The sequence below is a fragment of the Pseudorasbora parva genome, chromosome 21 (genome assembly GCF_024679245.1).
Source record: "Pseudorasbora parva isolate DD20220531a chromosome 21, ASM2467924v1, whole genome shotgun sequence".
Lineage (NCBI taxonomy): Eukaryota > Metazoa > Chordata > Actinopteri > Cypriniformes > Gobionidae > Pseudorasbora > Pseudorasbora parva.
In genome coordinates this window covers 21,162,114-21,182,555 of record NC_090192.1, presented here as the reverse complement: position 1 = coordinate 21,182,555, position 20,442 = coordinate 21,162,114, and the positions used below count along the sequence as shown (strand labels likewise).

Here is a 20,442-nt window from a genome sequence, read left to right as displayed (position 1 = left end):
CTGCACCCTCAGATCTTCAGGCCACCTGTTTCTTCAAGTCCCCACCGCCAGGCTTCGTATCATGGGGGATCGAGCTTTCTGCTCGGCTGCACCGTGCCTTTGGAACCACCTTCCCAGTGATCTGAGGGCAGTAGGCCTACAGAGCCTGGACCAGTTTAAAACTGAACTGAAGACTTTTCTGTTCAGAAAGGCTTTTATGTGTCGATTGTTTGTATTGTTTTTATTTTTTTACTTTTTATTCATTTTTGTTATTATTTATTCATTTTTCCCCCCTTTTTCCATTGTTGCACTTTGAGATTCTTTGGAATGAAAAGTGCATTCTAAGTTAAATATATTATTAATAATATTATTATTATTAATGTAGTGGAACATACACCAAGCGGAGAATGAATGTGAGGGACCAACTTATATAGCAAACACAAACGAGGATGATAAAACAGATCACAGCTGATACAAATGAACTAAACGGAGAAAACTGAACAAACGAGCACATGATGAGACTGAAGATAAACTAAAGGGGCAATGATAAAGAAACTAACAGAACATAATGCTGACAGTTGCAACCTTTCTCATTTTCTTTTAGTTAAACTTCATTGCCTATGAAATGACTAAATCGATAAACACATACACATTAAAAACTAATAACATGTAATGTAATGAGTAAATTACTAATATGAATACAAAATTATATAGTATCTCCTCAGAATGATCTTTATTTAACTTCATATGCCACATGAAATTATTATCCAGAAATCATTAGAAAGGTAGGACATCTAGTGGTGAACATATGAGGCTACAGGTGGAAAAGTCACATTCTCAAAACTAAATTTCAATTTTTGAACACACACAAACAGATAAACCGACATAGTTTTATTTTATTTTTTGAGTTGATTGTGTGTGTGTGTGTGTGTGTGTGTGTGTGTGTGTGTGTGTGTGTGTGTGTGTGTGTGTGTGTGTGTGTGTGTGTGTATTTACTTTATAGAAGAAGGACATTTTAACGCATGAACAATGCTATATTGATGCATTTTATTGACCTCTAATATGGATCTTGGATGATACTGTGCTTTTTTCCTGGAACAAGTCTCTCTCACCACCTTTGTATTTTCTTGAAGCTCAATCTTCTCGGCCATTTAGAGTCTTTTTTCCTACTGCCTGTATTTCTTGATCAGAAGAAGAGAGTGACGTCGCAGCTGAATCTGTTGTGTTTGTTGATCAGCAGGTGTTTCATGGATAGATCATTGGCATATTTTTCTAGCAGTAATTGCCTTTGTAGTTTCTCATCTTTTCTGATCTTCTTCTTCTCTTTTTCAGCAGTGACTTTTTCCTTTACCAGTTTATAAATGAAATGAAGTCCCTTCTGCCTTCTGCTGGACTGCTGACTGCTTTTGCTGCTGCATTCAGACTCCTGTAGGCCTATGTGCATCTTGCTTCCCTTTGCAGGTGGTGGAGTAATATTTGCTGCATGCTTTTCATATTCTCTTTTTTCCATATCTGTGACTTTTGTACTGTCTGTCTCCATCCAAGCAAGCTTTGGATTTGCTGGTGGTGGAGTTTCATATTCAAACTTTCTCTCATTTTTCATTCTCCTTTCTTGTTTCATATCCACCTCAACTATTTCTACACACACAGCCTCTTGCTCTTCTGAAGTTTTATATTCAAGCACTCTCTCCTTTTTTATCATCTCTACCTCAGCCGTGGTATTATTTTGAGCAGGGCTGTCCATCCAAGCAAGTTTTGGCTTTGCTGGTGGTGAAGTTTCATCTGGTCGTTTTATAATCGTCTTTCTCTGCTTCTTTGTCCTTCTGCTCACTCGCCTTTCAGGTGGACGCTCTTGCTCCACCTCAGCAGTCATCTGAACCATCAGTTGTTCTGCCACAGTGGAAAGAGATGGCAGTATTTCCTCCTCAACAGGTGGAGTGAGATGCCAAGGTGCCTCCTGATCCATCAGTGGTTCTGCCACTTTAGAGGAGGAATGTGCCAATTTTTTTCCCTCATCAGGATCCTCAAACTGAACTATCAGTTGTTCGGCTACAGTGGAAAAAGATGGCCATGTTTCCTCCTCATCAGGTAGAGGGTGTCGAGGTGCCACCTGGATCAACAATGGCTTTGCTACTGCGGTTGAGGAACGTGGAAATATTTTCACTCCAGCATACGGAGTTTGGTGCTCAGGCTCCTCCACTTGAATCATCAACGGTTCTGCCACAGTGGAGAAATCTGACAATATGTCCATCTTGACAAGTCCTCTCTTCCTTCACGCCTGTATCTTCTGGAGGTCTGGCAAAAAAATTGAACTGGCAAAATCAACGGTCTGATATCAGTGCAAATCACTTTTTCCTCTCGAACAAGTATCACCGACTGATGCTCAACATTCCAAAGTTGTGTGGGCCGAATTATTACGACATAATAGTCGATTAGTAACAGAGTTTTGTAATGGAATTCTAAATAGCAGCAGCCACGACGGCCAAAATCCTTCATTTTTTTGAGTCTGCTCTTTTCAATAAATCGTTTGATTCGGCTCACAAAGCTTCTCTGAACGACTCGTTTATGACAGGGGCGGTTCTCGAGTCAAAGACATTAGATAAATACGATAAAATAGGCTATTACATTAAAGTGCAGTTGTATGTCATGCATGTGTAATGGAGTTTTATATTTTTTGTTTGTTTTTAAAAAGCTACATATTTAAGCTGTTTGTGGCAATATAAGTTGTGCTGTTTAGGACTATGTTTTTACCCATGACTGGCCTACAATTTTTTTTTTAATGACAGTAATTGTTTGCGATAAATCCGCTTTGTGCTCTAAACTGCAGAAATATTTTTTTAGTGCAAAGATGTCAATAATTGAATGCATTGATTGCATACCGACAGGATCTGTGCAAAGTTCGTCAGTTGCTCTCCTTTCCGATAGGTGTCGATATCGGACAAATTCACCAAAACATTAGTGACCTAACTCGTGTACAGAAGGAATAATACACTTGTGTTGATATCTTCTTTCCGGACTGTTGGAAACTTTGTAGATAAAGAAATCATTGAAAGAGAACAACCTTATTCGTTTGTGTTATTGTAAGATGTCTAGTTTAGTTTGCCTGCTTTGTCGTATCCGATCTCGACTTGTAATTATGTAGATCGTAAGCTATTCAGCTGAATAGGAAGTCAGTTGACTTGCTGCAGTTGTCAGAACAGGGAAATATAAAAGTTTAATTGTGTAGTATTTTAGAGATTCTCATTTAACATTAGACATCATGCACAGAAGAGGAGTCGGAGCTGGAGCGATCGCCAAAAAGAAACTGGCAGAGGTAACATATGATCACAGCATTCTGTGAGATGTGTTTACTTGGCAAAATCTCATTGCATTTTCATCCAGCTAACAGTTACTTTGTTTACTGTCACAGGCAAAGTATAAAGAGAGAGGCACTGTCCTGGCTGAGGATCAGATTGTACAGGTGCGTACACACTGAGGAGCAAGTAACTCGGATGTGAAACAACATTGGCCCCATTATTATTATCAGAATGTATGTGTTGTCTCTGTAGATGTCGAAACAATTGGAAACCTTTAAGACCCACTTGGAGGAGTTTGCCAGCAAGCATAAACAGGAAATCCGTAAAAGCTCTCAGTTCAGGGTGCAGTTCCAAGAGATGTGTGCCACCATAGGGGTTGATCCACTTGCATGTATGTATTGATCCTAAATGTTTCCCTTTTATATACTATTTAATATTAGGGTGTGGCAGTGCTCATATGAAATCTGTATAATTGACAATTCTGAGTATAATGATACACATTATTGTAAATGATTGTATATTATTATAAATTATTATAAAATTAATATGAATTATTATTTTATAATTTATACTCATTCATATAAGTTTGGAAACATTACTGTTTTTAATGTTTTTGAAACAAGTCTGTTATGCACATCTAGCCTGCTTTTATTTGATAAAAAATACAGACAAAACTGTAATATTGTGATTTTTTTTATAGCGCTTTATATTACACACACACACACACACACACACACACACACACACACATATATATATATATATATATATATATATATATATATATATATATATATATATATAAATACGTTTAGAGAATTGTTGTGAGAATTGTTGAATATTTCAGTTGGAGTGCAATGAATCTAAAATGTATGAAAGTTTAATTTTTATCATTACATTATGGAAAATAATGAACTTTATCACATATGCTAATTTTTTGAGAAGGACCTGTATATGTATGTATGTGTGTGTGTGTGTGTGTATGTGTGTATATATATATATATATATATATATATATATATATATATATATATATATATATATATATATATATATATATATATATATATATATATATATATAATTTATTATTGTATAAGTATAAATAGTTAAAATTTCAGAGAAAAAAGTTATATGACCTTATGAACTTTATTTTATTTTTTTGTGCAGCTGGAAAAGGATTTTGGTCTGAGATGCTTGGAGTTGGAGATTTCTATTATGAGCTTGGTGTACAGATCATTGAAGTCTGTTTAGCTCTAAAGCACAGAAATGGTGGTACGTTTCAGTTATCAGTTTATAGTGTTGAATGGATAACGCAGTTATTGTATTGCACATTATCAATAAAACAGGCCTATGCTGATGGTAGTATTTTGTACTTTAGATATATTACATATGTGTGGCAAAACAAAGGCTCTATTATGATACTAAAAATATTTTTTTTTCATTCAGCAGCCAGAAATACTTAATTCTGATTGGTCAGTCATGGCATTCAGAAGTAAGATATTTCTAAATAATGATGAATTCCTAGATAAACTCTAAACAACATACATGACCTCATCACTTAGTTTATTTTGCAATAATGACCACCTTTTACTTTCTACTAAAAATTGCTACTACTACCTTTTACTAAAAATTATATATAAATGTAATTTGTGCAGGTCTCATCACACTGGAGGAACTTCACCACCGTGTCTTGAAAGGAAGAGGGAAGTTTGCACAAGATGTGAGCCAGTGAGTATCTTTGATTGTATATGCTGATTGCTAGCTATTCTAAACACATGTATTCTCTTACCACCCATTAATGTTGTCACTCAGGGATGACTTGGTTCGTGCCATAAAGAAGCTCAAGGCTATGGGAAATGGCTTCGGGATGATTCCCGTTGGAGGATCTTACCTAGTCCAGTCAGTCCCTGCCGAGCTCAACATGGATCACACTGTTGTCCTTCAGCTAGCAGAGGTAATCAATACCACACAAAGTCTAAGGTCTTTACACTGTGATGTCATATCTGATTATTGGCCATGTTTTACAGAAAAAGGGCTATGTGACAGTCAGCGAGATCAGAGACAGCCTCAAGTGGGAAAGAGAGCGGGCCTGTCACGTTCTTGTAAGTGTGCAGAAAAAACAAAACACCACTCTTTTTATATTATAAATTAAAGAGGACCTATTATGACCTTTTATAAAGTCTTAATTTTGTTTTTGGTATCAACTAGAATGGGGTTTCATGCTTAAATGTTCAAAAAACACTATTTTTCACATATTTTACATTGTTGCAGAAGCACTCTTCCCAGTCTGTTGAGTTCCGGTCATTCTGGAAAGTGCTGTGATTGGTCAGAATCAGATATAGAGAATAACGTCAACTCTGATTAGTGCCACTTCAATATGTGGTACTAAATCTGTTACAGGTCAGATGTTTTGCTAGGCAACCTCAGTCTGAACAATCATATTGGAATTCATGCAACCATTATGCCACCCTAGATCAACATTCGACACAATTCTGTGCTCATGGGAGTGTCTTTAAAGATTTTACACGTACCCACCCGGTGTTATCAAGACTGTAGCAAAAGGCAGTCAGTGGAAAGACATTGATGTTTTAGAACTCAGTGACAACTCTATATACAAGCAAAACACAAGGGATCGTATCATAAATGTTGTGAACTTTCCCCACCAGCGTTTTTGATCATTTTCACAATTTCAATTATATCAAGCAATATATAAAATCAAGAACAGACCCTCTGTTTTAATAATAAAAAGTTTGATTCTAGCTTTTTTTTATCAGCACTTGAAAATGGGTAAGTTGAAATTTTTGTCAAAGACTACATCTGGTTCGGATTTTGAAAGGTGATCAAAACAGATGAAGTAGATCGAGTACATCACCACCCATAAAACCAGCACAGTCCTGTAGCTCATCCTGGGTTCGGTAACATTAGACACTTTTGATATATATGCTGTTTAATGTTGATTATCACATTATTTTACATATGCATTGGGTTACATAGCATATCGCTTGTTTCTGCAACTTTTTCACATATGTTTTGATCAGGAGATTCAATACTCTTTTAGAAGAAAATTGAAAACAGAAAATTCAGTCAATGGTGAGATGGTCCTCACTGCTGAACATTAGATCTAGGGGCCGAGGTTGGATCCAGATCCAACTCCACCTACTTTACATATCCATAAACCTACTTATCTCCTCCCCCCTGGACCCTAAACCTACCAATCTCCACCCCCTGGATCTGAATCCAACTCCACCCACTTTACATATCCCTAAGCCTACCGGTCTCCGCCCCCTGGATCTTGTGTTCTGCAGTAAGGGGGCTACTGTCAATGGCGGGGAAGCATTTTCTCACAAGTGACAGATAATTCTGTTTGACGGGAAAAGAGTTAAAAACTCGATCTTTTTTCTGCATTCTCCTCTGTTTTTATATTGCCTGCACATACATTTGCTGGCTTCAGTGGCAGATCACACTATAAATAAAAGCGTAACCGCTTACTTTAATGCATGTTTACTTTTTATTTTATTTTATTAAATGTATCAACAATTGTGATCATTGTCATATCATAAGTCAATAATACACCAATATCCTTTAGTCTTTCAGTCCAGATTAAGTGCCAAGTCCTTAAACATTTCAAAAATATTTAGAGGACTCAATTGACTCAAATGTTCATCTCAAGTTTGAGTCCTCTGTGTTTACTTCCATATGACAGCATGCTGCTTGATTTCTTTTTATCGTTTTTTTTTTTTTTTTTTGCACATGCGTGTCAGTCCAGGACCATGTTCTGTTCGCACTGGAATCTGATATTGGCCACATTTAAAACAACAATGGACAGCTATAAATAAAAAAAAAAAATCAGTATGAATGTCGCTATTGTGCTTTGTAACTTTAATGACCTTTTACTTACTCAAACAGCAACATTTAAAAAGTAAATAATCATAATAGGTCCTCTTTAATACATTTTGCACTGTTTTCAGGATCACCTGCTAAAAGAAGGCTTAGCATGGCTGGACTCCCAAGCTGAAGGGGAGCCACAGTACTGGCTGCCCGCTCTGTTCGCAGAACTGTTATTGCAAGACGTTACACCCGAGGAGGCCAGCCAAATGACACCTTGAGGATAAGACATTATTTTGTAAACACATTGCCAGGAAGAAGGGGATGAAGGTGAAGGTCAAAGAATGTCACAGTGTTGTGTGAGCAAAGAATGTTTGAGAGGAAACCATTTGAATAAAAACATCCATTTAGTCATATTTCTCAAGTCTCAATATGTTTTATATGTTTATTAATTTAAAACTAGATTAACCACTGGAAAAATGTTTGGGTAAATAAAAGAAAATGGTCATTTTTATCTTATATCTTATACATCTTAATTTAATTCGTACCAAACGTTTCAGTGATTGCATTAATTACATAATAAAAATAATAAACATTCCCTATTTTAGGTAGATAATGGCTAATAATAAAAGTGATGCATATCTAGAAAATCCTGGACCATTCAGTACTTTAAAAAGCAACACCATACTTTCCTAAATACATGATATCAGATATAGAAATCAGAACAGACTACTCATGACCGTAGACATGATCTTCAAATTCCTGTTGTTGGCATTCGTCAAAGATCTGAGTGCAGAATGGACACACTCTGTGAGACTGCTCGTGTTGTGCTAATTCATCCTCGCTGATGCCAGGAAAACACTCCCGACAGTGCTGGCACACCCTAATCTGCACATGAGGAAATACAGACAATTCAATCATTTTGACCTCTGTGGAAACTTAAAATATTGTATTCATAAGAAAAGGTCATTACCTGGATCTCCGTTTCTGCAGGATTGGCTGTAATGTACAAATAAAGGTTATAAACATTCAAGATTTGTATCAACTGAATGTTTCACCATCCTTTTATAATTATTGTTATTATACAAACCAGTTAAATGATCAATGCTCTCATATAAATGAGAGGTAGGTTGGTATGTTTGCTCCAGGGAGGTGGATGGGTTTTGAGGGTTGGGTAGTTGATCAGACATCGCGGCAACAGATGCGACCTGGTAGTCAAACAACGCCCTCCGAAGTTTAAGTACTTCCGTATTCAGTTCCTGTAGACGAAAAGGAAAACCTACATCAAATAATAATCATTTTTATAATTCTTAAATAATAATAATTGACTGGCATGTAGTTCAGTGCTCTGAACTCCACAACATCTTTGGTATTAAGTTCCTAATATATACCACTGAGCAAATGTTTGGGGTCAGTACATGTTGAGCAAATGTTGGGGTCAGGGGGATGTACTATGATTTCCAAAATTATATTAAACGCACACTATGTGATGAAATATTTTGTTCTATAGAAAACAATTGTCGAATTAGTTTGAATACTATAAAAGCCAGATGTGGCCTATGTGACTGATTGCAAATATAAAGAACATCTGAGAAGTTTGTGCTGTCACTGAGCAGTTTTTGCTTAGTCAGAGATTTTCTAGTTAATAATAATAATTAGTAACATTTATATAGCGCTTTTCTAGGCACTCAAAGCGCTTTACATATATAAAAGGGGGGACTCTCCTCAAACACCACTAATGTGCAGCATCCACCTGGATGATGTGACGGCAGCCAGACTGGAGTAATGATGTTGAAAATCCGGCTTTGCCATCATAGGAATAAATTACATTTAAAAAATATATTAACATTTATTTTCTAATATTGTTGTTTTAACTGTGCTTTTGATCAAATAAATGTAGCCTTGGTGAACATAAGAGACTTCTTTCAGAAACATGAAATGATCTGACCCTAAACCTTTGAATGGTAATGTACTGAACAGTGATGTTTAATCGGTGTCATGACAAAACAGATCACCTCATTCTTTCGCTCAAGCTCCTCTCTGTCTAATCTTGATGTTTCTGCCATTTCGTAAATTTTATCTTGTGCTTGCTGAAGTTGTGCCTGTAATAACAGAATTGTCACATCAGGATTGAAATACTTATTAATATTAATACTCACAAATTACTAATGTTTAAAGTGAAATCTATACCAGTGGTTTTCAAACCTGTCCTGGAGGACCCCCAGCCCTGCACATTTTATATGTCTCCCATATTTGGCACACCCACTTCAGGTCTTGCAGTCTCTACTAATGAGCTCATGAGTTGAATCAGGTGTGTTAGATGAAGGAGACATACAAAATGTGCAGGGCTGGGGGGGTCCTCCAGGACAGGTTTGAAAACCACTGATCTATACAATAGAAATAAAAACATTACACTGTTCAATACCTGGATTTGATTGGTTTTCTCATCCTCCGTCTGTTTCAAGGTCATCTCCTCCAGCTTCTTTTTCACTTCCTTCAATTCATGCTCGGCTGCTTCTGCACGCTTGTTGGCTTCTTTGCAGTTCTGCACCTCATGGCGAAGCAGGCCTCTGGCCTCTGTCAGCTGAGTAAACAGAGCCTGAATCTTGACCTGGGTATTCGTGTCACAAAGAGATTACTTCATGATGATACAGTTATTACTGACATATGATTTGATGCTTCAGACTTCTAAATAGACAAGCCTCACTTTGTTTTCTTCTTTCTCTTGTGCTCCTTGCTCTAACATGGATGTTTGTAATGCTTTGTTTTCAGCTCTCCGGTCCTCCAGAGTCTCTTTCATCTTGAGCGCCTGGATTTCGATATGCAATTTCTCATTGTCTTTCCTGCTGTTTTGCACATCCACCTAAAATAAAATAAAATGCCATATTAACAAATCCTGTAACTGATCCGCAGCATAGTGTATATAGCTGATGCTAATTTTCATCTATTGTCCCTGGTTGGGCTTTTCTAAGTACATTATAAAACACATACATGCAAGTATAAACCATTTGTAAAACATTTGCATTTCTTCAAACACACACACACACACACATTTGTTTTTGTGAAATGTGGGGACATTCCATAGGCGTAATGATTTTTATACTGTACAAACCGTATTTTCTATCCCCCTACACTGCCCCTAAACCTGCCCATCACGGGAAACCTTCTGCATTTTTACTTTCTCAAAAAAAACAAAAAACATCCTGTATGATTTATAAGCATTTTGAAAAGTGAGGACATGGGTAATGTTCTCATATTTCACCCTCTTCTTGTAATACCTATGTCCTACTCATGTCATTATACACATTTGTGTCCTGATATTTTACAAAAACATGCCCACACACACACACACAGAAAAATAAAAATTGTTTTGTTTTGTTTTGTTTTAAGTCACAACTTAAGTCTGGAAGTGAACTTTTTTAAGTCAGATATGGTCTAAATAATATCAGACGGTAACAAATTTCAGCACTTACAACTGTTATCAGAGAAGGCTGTCTGTGTGAAGCTTGTCCAGCAGTATGGTGTTGTGCAGTTATGATTTGTGGTGCTTCTGGTAACTCTTTTGCTGTTCCGTATTTGAATAAATTTGCTATGTGGCTCGGGTGCTAAATTATGAACATACTTGGAACTTAATTTAAGAAGACATAAATTACTGAATAAGTTATATATTGAAGACAATGGTGAAGCTCACAGACAGCTCAGAAATGTTTATTTACTCTGACTTTTATTTATATCACGACTTGTGATATAAATGAACTTTTTTGTAATCATATGAATTTATTTACTTTTCATTTCTCTCTCTATTTTAGTATCTTGGTCTTGTCATGGATTATAAAGACATCACAGAAATAAATAATTGTATTCTTAGGGTGCTTTCACACTTGGTTCGATTGCCTGGACCGAACCCGAGTTCGATTGCTCCCCCCTCCCCCTGCCCCCGTTGGACTGTGTTCATACATTATTTGGCTCCGAACTGGAGTTTGTTTGCGTCAACAAAGCAGCAGCCATTTACTCGGTTGCTTAGTAACGGCAGCGAGCGTAAAAGCGGCGAAATGCATGGCGTTGCTCCCATCACTTTTATATTTTTGTTTTTGAACAGTTGGTTTTTGTCACCAAAGAACGCTAAAGGAGAGCAGAAATTAAATCTACAGCTCTCTGCTTGCAGTATGTCAGTGACGCTTGTAAAGGAAAATGAGTTAAAAGCACACAAAACCCACTCTTTTACCAAATCATATTTTATTTATATTGGTTCACTTCCGCGATTTAGTATGATTGCATTCATGTCAGCAGCGAACCAAACTAGAGTTCACATGAACCGAATCCCAGAACACCTTTTTAAGCAGACTCAGAAGACCGCGTTCACATCATCCAAAGGAACCGAACTCAAACGTCAGTCGAACCCTGGTGCGCACCAAAAGTGCTAGTGTAAAGCACCCTTAATTATCATAAACAATAAGAACACATAAGAAAGTTTACAAACCTGCAGCAACTTGACCTGGTCCTGTACTTTGTTGTAATTTTGTTCTGTTTCTTTCAGCCTGGAGAAAAAGGACAGATGAATATTTCATTCAAATGTTTGAGTAATGGACGTAAGCCAGTTAGAGCTGTGCACCTGAACCTCACTTCCCTGGCCTCAAGAGGAGTGCTTGCATTGATGAAGTTGATGAATGCATTGATGAAGTTAACAACTGAATGCATTGATGAAGTTATGCATTGATGAAGTTAACAACTGGATGTGCCAAAACTATCTTCAGTTAAACAAAGACAAAACTGAAATCACTACATTTGGAAACAAAGATGAAATTCTCAAGGTGAACGCATATCTTGAGGCTAAAGGCCTGATAACAAAAAATCAAGTCAGGAATCTTGGAGTGATTTTACAGTCCGACCTGAGTTTCAGTAGTCATGTCAAAGCAATAACTAAATCAGCATACTATCATCTGAAAAATATTGCAAGGATTAGATGTTTTGTCTCCAGGCAAGACTTAGAGAAACTCGTTCATGCTTTCATCACCAGTAGGGTGGACTATTGTAATGGCCTTCTCACTGGCCTTCCTAAAAAGACCATTAGACAGCTGCAGCTCATACAGAACGCTGCTGCCAGGATTGTGAGCAGAACCAGAAAATATGACCATATCACACCAGTCCTCAGGTCTTTACACTGGCTTCCAGTTACATTTAGGATCGACTTTAAAGTACTATTACTTGTTTATAAATCACTCAATGAGCTGGGACCCCAATACATCGCAGATATGCTGATTAAATATAAACCCAACAGATCACTCAGATCAGCAGGATCAAGTCAGTTAGAAATACCAAGAGTTCACTCAAAGCAAGGAGAGTCTGCTTTTAGCTATTATGCCAGCCGCAGTTGGAACCAGCTTCCTGAACAGATCAGATTTGCTCCAACAGTAGCCACATTCAAATCCAGACTCAAAACACATCTGTTTAGCTGTGCATTTACTGAATGAGCTCTGAGCACTGTATGTCCGACTCATTGCACCCTATCTTATCTCTTTATTCTTTTTATAATTGTTTTAGTTTACCTTTGTTCTTATCTCTGGTTATTGTTTATTTTATATGTTCTTTTGAGTTGAATATGACGAGTGAAAACTGGGTTTGATGGAAATAGTAAGTTTGACAATAAGGTTTGAGTATGTGTAAATCTGTGGAGGGTATGATGAGTGAGTAAGGGTTTTAACAAGAAGGTTTCTGAGTAAAAATCAGGGAATAGTGATTAAAATGGATGTTATGAACGTGTTTGAGAAAGAAATGAATGAGAGGTGTTCTAATTAAGATGGTACATGTATGTAGGCAGTAAACTGAAGAATGTTTATTTTTATATCAGACCATTATTGTGGATCTGACCATTTTATTTTATTTTATCTAATTTTTCTTATTTTTTTTATTTTTATTTTTATTTATTTATTTATTTTATTTTTTTTAATTTTTTTTAATTACTATATCTTTACGACTGTTTTAACTATGCTTGTTTTTAATTCTTTATTCGTCCATATGGTATTCTTTTTTTTCTCATGCATTTGTTACCACTGTTACCACCAATTTCTATGTAAAGCACTTTGAATTGCCATTGGGTATGAAATGTGCTATACAAATAAACTTGCCTTGCCTTGCCTTGCCTTGCGACTAAAGATAAGAGTCTGTGGTCTTTAGCATCCTTGTTATCTCACTAGCCTCCCACGCCAGAGACCCCAGTTCAAGTCCCGCTCAGAGCGGGTTGAGTAGGACCAGTTACATTTAGTGCCGAGACCCAGATGGGAGTGAGATTTAGGGGGTAAGTGTAACAGACGTCGGCCAGTAAGAGCTGTGCATGTGAACCTTACTCCCCTGGCCTCAAGAGGCACACTTGCGACTGATGCTAGAGGCTGCAGTCTTTTAGTGCAGTCTTTACTTCTTGTTAGCCCCCCTCCCAAGCCGGAGACCCCAGTTCAAAACCTGCACAGAGCAGGTTGAGTTAGACTAGTTACATTTGATGCCTTGTCATGGATGGGAGAGAGGTTTAGCGGAGTGAGGTTTAGCTGTTGATGTGTGTTAAACTCACTCCTCTGGGCTTAAGAAGAGTGCTAGTGACTAAAGCTAGAGGATATGGTCTTTAGCATCCTTGTTAGCAATGTTCCCTCTAATTTCTTTTCTCGCTGAGCGAAACTTTCTATTGGGCTGACATTTTGGTCACCTGAGCAAAAACATTCTTTATAGCCTACAAAACACTCATACGCAAAAAGTGTTTTTATCATGCGATTATAACTTTTTACTTTAATGTGCAATTTCTATATTATTTAACCCTTGATGTAACTTAGTGATATAAAATATATATATATTTTTAAAAAGCAGTTAATTCAGAAGTCAGAGAATTTTTTTGTATAATGTTGTTAACTAATCTTCTTTACCAAGAAAAACTATTAAAAATCTCCCCCAAAATAGTAATCTTTATAATAATAATATAATGCATGAAAAAAATTAAGCAGTTATACTGAGATTGTTTTTATTGTTACAGGCATCATTACACCATCAAACTTAAATGTTTGTTTATTGCTTATGAATTTCTAATACTTTTATCTTTCTATTTTTTTACTTTTTAATGCAGCACCAGGTAACTTTTCAACCTTCATAATATATTTTCAAGGCTCTTGTGATGATACATCGACTTACAATAGGTTGAATGACACGTCTGCCATAGCTTGATGGGGTCTGTATTGTTTTTAATCGTACTTTTAAACTTTGGGTTTCGGGTAGTAACCCGAGAACAAAAAGAACTACAAAATTCGACTGCTTTACAGCATATACGTCACTTCCACCAACACCCACACTTCCTTAAATTCAGACGTGCGAGCCCAACTTTGTTCGTCGGATAATATAGTCATGTCCGAAGCAGCACAGACAAATAAGAAAGAAAAGGTTTTGTTGGAGGAAAGCAATAAGAGGAAACGAAAAAGTGATGGGATTAAAGACAAGACGAGGATCAACATTGGACCAGCGTTTGCTCGTTGGCGTGAGCTGAAGGAGGCGTGCCCGACCGATGCTGTCATGCTTGTTATGGTGATTACCTACCACTCAAACATTGAATTGAAGTATCTGTGGTGTGACAGGCAGGGACCGTGAGAGCGGGCCGGTGATTAATGTTGACGAGTGCCAGCTGCGTGGCACACTGGTCTCGCCTCTCTGTCCTTACCCCCAGGTGCCGCGGCCGCCGTGATCGCCCCCCCCCACCCCCCCGGGAGGGGGGGGGGGGGGAGTAGAGCGCAGTCTCGGGAGTGCCCCCCGGCCTGCGAGGGGCGATGGGGGTATGTGGTGTGACAGGCAGCGGGGCGAGGGACCGCGAGAGCGGGCCGGTGATTAATGTTGACGAGTGGCAGCTGCGTGGCACACCGGTCTCGTCTCGCGGCCATGTGACGGGAGCATAAAAGGAGGAGCAAGGGCTGCGGAAGATGAGAGAGGACCAGGCCTGGAGTTTATGTTTAGTTTTGTTTATGTGTTTGTGGGCAGTCGTCCGTGAGAGGCTGCCCACGTTTTATTTTGTGTATCAGGTCACGGTCTTACTTTCGTTTTGTTTATTTATGTTGAATTAAAGTTTGGAAACGTTCGCCAGTTCCCGCCTCCTTCCTTCCCAAACCCGGGGGGAAGGAGGGACATACTGTCGAAGAGCCCTCGCTGCTGAGGGGGATCGCGGTGCTGAGGAGGTCGGGCAGCTCGGATGAATGAGGACCGCGAGGGCTGCCCGAGGCGATGGTGCTGGAGCGAGGAAGGTGGGACAGAGACCTCGCTGCCGTGCCCCTGGGTCGAGGTGGGGTGGCTGCCGTCCGAGAGGGAGCGGAGGAGTCGCCATGCTTACCGTGGGCCGGAGCCTGCTGCCATCCGCCTGATAGGGGAGGAGCAGGGAGCGCGGGGCTCGCTGCCGGGTCCCTCAGAAGGAGGAGTCACCGCCGGCCGCCAGGGGGCGGAGGAGGATCGAGCTGTCCACCAGGCGTCCAGTGCCATCGCACAGCACCGCGAGGAAGAGCCTCTCGGCGGGCGGAGGGCCGAACGGCAGTGTGTCTGGGAACCGGACCAGAATTTTTTTTTTCTTTCTTTCTTTCTTTTTTCCCTCTCTCCCCTCTCTCGTTCACGGGCTCCTCGTGCTCCCGTCTACATTTCTCTCGCCTCTCTGTCATTGTTTTGTTTTACGTGTGTTTGTGTTAGTGGGCAGTCGTCCGTGAGGGGCTGCCCACGTTTTATTTTGTGTGTTTGCGGGCAGTTGTCCGTGAGGGGCTGCCCGCGGTTTTACTTTCTTTTTGTTTATTTATTTTCAATAAAGTTTGTTGAAACGTTCACCGGTTCCCGCCCCCTTCCTTCCCATCTACGAACTGTGTTACAGTATCATATAGATTCTGTAAAACGGTAACCAATAGACTACTATAATGACGCTGGCTTGTAAACGTGAGCTTCGCGATTACTTGGCGTTTGAAAAAAATAAAACCCATGAAATTATATTCATATGACATGCTGAAACATATGCCACTGACTGCACCTGGGATGAAGACATTTCACACGCGACGCCAGAAGAACACCTGCTTGTGAACTCCTCCTGCAGTGTTTAAGGTAACTTTTAGTGCTGCACCAACCCGCGGGGCTTTTATGAAGTTATTTGGCCCGGCCCGCACCACTGTATATTTTTTTACAACCCGCCCCGCACCCGCCATTAAATAAACATACGGGGTCCGCGGGTTATGAGACGACCCGCGCATCACTAGTTCAGGGCTATCAGGGTTGTCATGTCCTTGTTGGCGAGCCCATCCCACACTGGAGACCCCAGTTCGAATCCCGCTCAGAGCGGGTCAAGTAGGACCGGTTGCATTTGGTGCTTTGACCCGGATGGGAGTAAGGTTTAGGGGGGTGAGTGTAAAGGTTGTAGGCCAGTAAGAGCTCTGTGTGTAAACCTCACCCCCCTGGCCTCGAGGGGAGTGCTAGCGACTAAAGCTAGAGGCTGCGGTTTTAGCGTCCTTATTAGCTCACCCGCCTCCCACACCAGAGACCCCAGTTCAAGTCCTGCTTGGAGCGGGTTGAGTAGGACCAGTCACATTTGCATATAAAAACACATGTTGGTACAGAGATTTCCATAATGAGGAAACTTACCTGAGGTTTTCGGCATCCTGGAGTTCGACCTGTTGCTGTAGTTCAGCCTTTTCTCTCTTAAGCAAGTTGATCTTTTGAACAGCTCTCTCATACTTTTCATGAAGATTGTTCAGTGACTGTAGTAATTTTGTTTGATAAAAGTTATACATATCTCGTATCAGACTTAATAAAATTACAGACATGGGTGTTTGCTTGACCTTTACCTCTTCTGTGAAGTTAAAACTCTGTACATCTGGTAGTGGTGTTTCCGGTTTTTCCTTTGGCTTCACATCATCTAGAGAGCTCTGCAGTTTCGTGAAAAGGCACATATATAATCACTTTATTCATGACTCCACTTTTATTCACACAGTGGGGTTTCATCAGTACAAGAACAATGCAGTAAAACCAGTTATTATTTTTCAATTAAAACTAACACAAAAAACTATTTAAATTTCAGTAACTGAATTAAAATCAAATATAAATATTAGATGAAAAACATTCATGAAATGTTGCCCTGACAACTAATTGAAATAAGTTTAAGTTCAAAACTACTAAAACATAAAAAACATTAAAACTATACAGAAATATGAAATAAAAATAATGAAAATGACAAAAACACAAACTTACTAAAACAAACTAAAAAATACAAATTGAAGGGTATATGAAAGTATTTAAATTATAGTAAAAAAAATTTGATTTGGACAACAGTACAACAAGTAGTACAACATTCCCCACTACACAAAGACAAGCGTCTAAAAGTGACATCAGTTTTCAATCTGTTGGCCTTCATTACAAAAACATCCAGTATGACTGAGGTAAGCACAAATAACGTAAATAACATACGTTTTACATGTGCTGTAAAAAAGGAAGAGAATCTGACTAACCCTGAGACGGCGGATCTCATGCAGTCTTTCACCCAACTCAGTTTTCAGGATCTCATTTGTTTCTTTTAAGTGCTCGATCTCTTTCACAAAGTCCTCTTTCTCTTTCTCCATCTTTTCTGTCTGCTCCTACTCACAAGAAAATTCAATAACAGATTTTGTGGCCAGTTGGTATTAGTTGCTAAACTTTTAGTGGCTAGCAGAAAGGAAAAGCTACTAGAAACTTTAACTCCACACGGTTGTACCTGTGTTCTTATAACTAACAGGTCCTTCTCCAAGCTGCAGTCAAGGCTTGTTTCTGCTGGGCCTTGAAAGCAGAACGGGGTGCTGGCTCCTTTGACACAACCAGTACTGTCCACATAGCAGAATTGGTAAAACTCCCCATCATCCTTTGGCAGGTAGCTCTCTGAAAACAAAAAATAAAACTTTATCATATAGAGTTTCATATAAAAAAAATGGCATCAGAGTTTGTGCAATATGCAATATTGTACGTTTACAATGTGCAATAAATGCACAAGTATTTAATTAAATTGCTCTTTGGTGACCCATGACCCATTTCAGGGGTCGCCAAAATTACAATTTAAAATTAGTCTGACACTATTTGACCCCTATACATACAGTAATACTAACAGGAACTGGGAATATTAAAGGTAAAATAAATCATTTTCTGATTTTATATTATAAGTTGCAACAACTTCATTAAACTGTTAAATGTTCTTCAGCAAATCTCAGAATAGTATATATCCTATTTTCATAATGTACTTGACTTGTAACATTTAAAATAACTTCAGATTTTAGTATTATATTTTTAATTTTAGACAAATAAAATATAATTGTTTGTATCCATTTATTGTATATGAGTGCATCCCAAGATTAGTAAGGTATCATACTTAAATGTTTTATGATATGAAAAAAAAACTACACTGCCATGCTCAAGTAATCCTCACTGTGTTGCTCCACACTTAATTAACTGCCAAGAAAGTGGTGCATGGCAGCAAACCAAATTCTTGAGACACTTGATGCATCACAAGATCCCTTGATTTAGGACACCATGAGTAGCGTGATGAGTAGATTTGGACCACTCAAGTTAGTGGTTCTGCATGTACTAAAATAGCAGCACAACGTCACATCTATGGCATTGATGCACAGTAATTACACCAGGGGTCCGTTGTATGATAGCCATTATGTGTAAAACAGTGTCTTAAGATCTAGTATGAAGACATTTTCATTAAGTAAGACAGTAAGACTGCCCCTGACTTTTCAGTATAAAATTAGACATATGGTTTTTATGTAACTGACTTAAAAAAAAGTTATTAACTGTCTTAAAGGGGGGGGGGGGGGGGGCGGGGGGGGGGGAATGACAGCAAAACCATTGCTTCACTTACAGTAAGACTAGTCTTAGTGGTTTCGCAACCGTCCCCAGGGTCCCAACCACAGACATTGAGGAAAGGGAGTCCCCTTTTAACCTTTAGCCTCCTCTAGTAGTAAATATCTATTGAAATGTCACAATTCTGATTATATTACATTTAGGTTTTACGACCTAAAGCGTTTTTTCTCTTGCACCAATCTACGGCAGTTCAGGTCATGGAGCAATACTGGAAAGTTATGATAAATAAAATAGTATTTTAAAATAGTGTGCAGTGTTGAGGTCCTCTTGGAGCCGGATGGAAAAACAGGAGGATTCCTACCTTTGAAAACCACTTGTTGCAAAAGCGGTTCTGGTCCAGCATGGTCCAGGCATGGTTCCACCCATACATAGTTATAATACTGCTGTGTCGAAGTCCAGCCAACCTGAACCATTTCAGACCTTATTAAACTTATTTGAAAGCAATATTAGACACCTTTTATCAATTATAAAATGCAACAAGTGTGTAAATATAATGTATTGTCAGTAAACTGTAAATTAGTTCACGTTATTAATTATTTACCTTAAAGATTCCGACCCAGTCTCTCGGGTTGGGCTGCAGAGCACCGGTGAGAGTATACCGACACGAAACTGCGATGTTTGGCGGATATGATGGAGGAACATCGATGAAAACTACCTGAGAGAATGACGATGTCTCCATTACAAAGGGATTGGTCTCTTCCTCCGTTCTGTCATTCATCCCGGGATTTATGGGGGACACAGTCACCTTTTTCAATTAGTCAAAAAATCAGTTTAGTAAAGTTAGTTTATGGTTGAGTTTTCCTTTGATTTGTGTTCTTTCACTTTCATTTCTGAATCGTGCGTAACTAACTAAACAAAAATGACAACATCGACAGAAAACATTCTGATTCTGTTAGCTCAGTAAAAGTCCAAATATAAAGACAAAAAAGCGTTTATGTAAACACGTTACAGCTTGTTATCTTAAAATACACACTTTTTATAGTTTAAAAATCAGCAGTCATTGGGTAAACCCAAGCGTTGACGTGTTTACTAGTGTAAATTGGTGATATTGTCACAATAAACAACTTATATAAAATGTTACCTGAACCTCCTTCTGCCGCAGTCGAGACCGTGTTCAACACAGGCAGTGCGATACAAGACTTTCGCTGTAAATAGAAGCAGAGAGTAAACACAATCTGGGAGATGTAGTTCTACGCACCTGGACTGCCGTAGTTCACGTCATCCACTGTATTAAATACCATCCTAAATACATGCCTCAAAATATGTATTCTATTTTTAGAAATAGCCTGCCCAAGTACTATTTGATGATATACAAAAACTGTAATATTTTGAAATATAATTTCAATTTAAAATAATGCTTTTGCATTTTAATATACTTTAAAATGTAATTTATTTCTATGATACAAAGCTGAATTTTCAGCATCATTGCTCCAGCCTATATTCTTTGGTCACATGATCCTCA

At 38.5% G+C, this 20,442-nt stretch overlaps 2 protein-coding genes across 2 annotated transcripts; one reads left to right on the top strand and one right to left on the bottom strand.

Annotated features, from left to right (window-relative positions):
• Window positions 1-2,930: 2,930 nt before the first annotated feature.
• Window positions 2,931-7,519, top strand: snf8 (SNF8 subunit of ESCRT-II). The gene is made up of 8 exons (XM_067430596.1): window positions 2,931-3,292; window positions 3,389-3,439; window positions 3,528-3,666; window positions 4,446-4,550; window positions 4,934-5,006; window positions 5,091-5,232; window positions 5,306-5,380; window positions 7,247-7,519. The coding sequence occupies exons 1-8, from the start codon at window positions 3,239-3,241 to the stop codon at window positions 7,382-7,384; spliced, it is 777 nt and encodes a 258-aa protein (XP_067286697.1). The 5' UTR covers window positions 2,931-3,238; the 3' UTR covers window positions 7,385-7,519.
• On the bottom strand, window positions 7,520-20,198 carry calcoco2 (calcium binding and coiled-coil domain 2). The gene is made up of 14 exons (XM_067430577.1): window positions 20,062-20,198; window positions 19,522-19,725; window positions 19,282-19,384; window positions 17,839-17,999; window positions 17,597-17,722; window positions 16,937-17,017; window positions 16,734-16,849; window positions 11,584-11,641; window positions 9,811-9,966; window positions 9,529-9,714; window positions 9,119-9,205; window positions 8,194-8,362; window positions 8,077-8,102; window positions 7,520-7,991 (listed from the first exon to the last, which is right to left on the bottom strand). Exons 2-14 carry the CDS (start codon window positions 19,696-19,698, stop codon window positions 7,833-7,835), a joined length of 1,605 nt encoding a protein of 534 aa, XP_067286678.1. The 5' UTR covers window positions 19,699-19,725; window positions 20,062-20,198; the 3' UTR covers window positions 7,520-7,832.
• Between the last annotated feature and the right edge of the window lie 244 nt (window positions 20,199-20,442).

Coding starts and splice junctions, on each gene's coding strand:
- snf8 (XM_067430596.1), top strand. CDS start 3,239: ATGCACAGAAGAGGAGTCGGAGCTGGAGCGATCGCCAAAAAGAAACTG. Junction 3,440..3,527: donor CTGAGGATCAGATTGTACAG/GTGCGTACACAC, acceptor TTGTCTCTGTAG/ATGTCGAAACAATTGGAAAC. Junction 3,667..4,445: donor AGGGGTTGATCCACTTGCAT/GTATGTATTGAT, acceptor TTTTTTGTGCAG/CTGGAAAAGGATTTTGGTCT.
- calcoco2 (XM_067430577.1), bottom strand. CDS start 19,698: ATGAATGACAGAACGGAGGAAGAGACCAATCCCTTTGTAATGGAGACA. Junction 16,850..16,936: donor GTTTTAACTTCACAGAAGAG/GTAAAGGTCAAG, acceptor AAATTACTACAG/TCACTGAACAATCTTCATGA. Junction 9,967..11,583: donor ACCAGGTCAAGTTGCTGCAG/GTTTGTAAACTT, acceptor ATTTTATTTTAG/GTGGATGTGCAAAACAGCAG.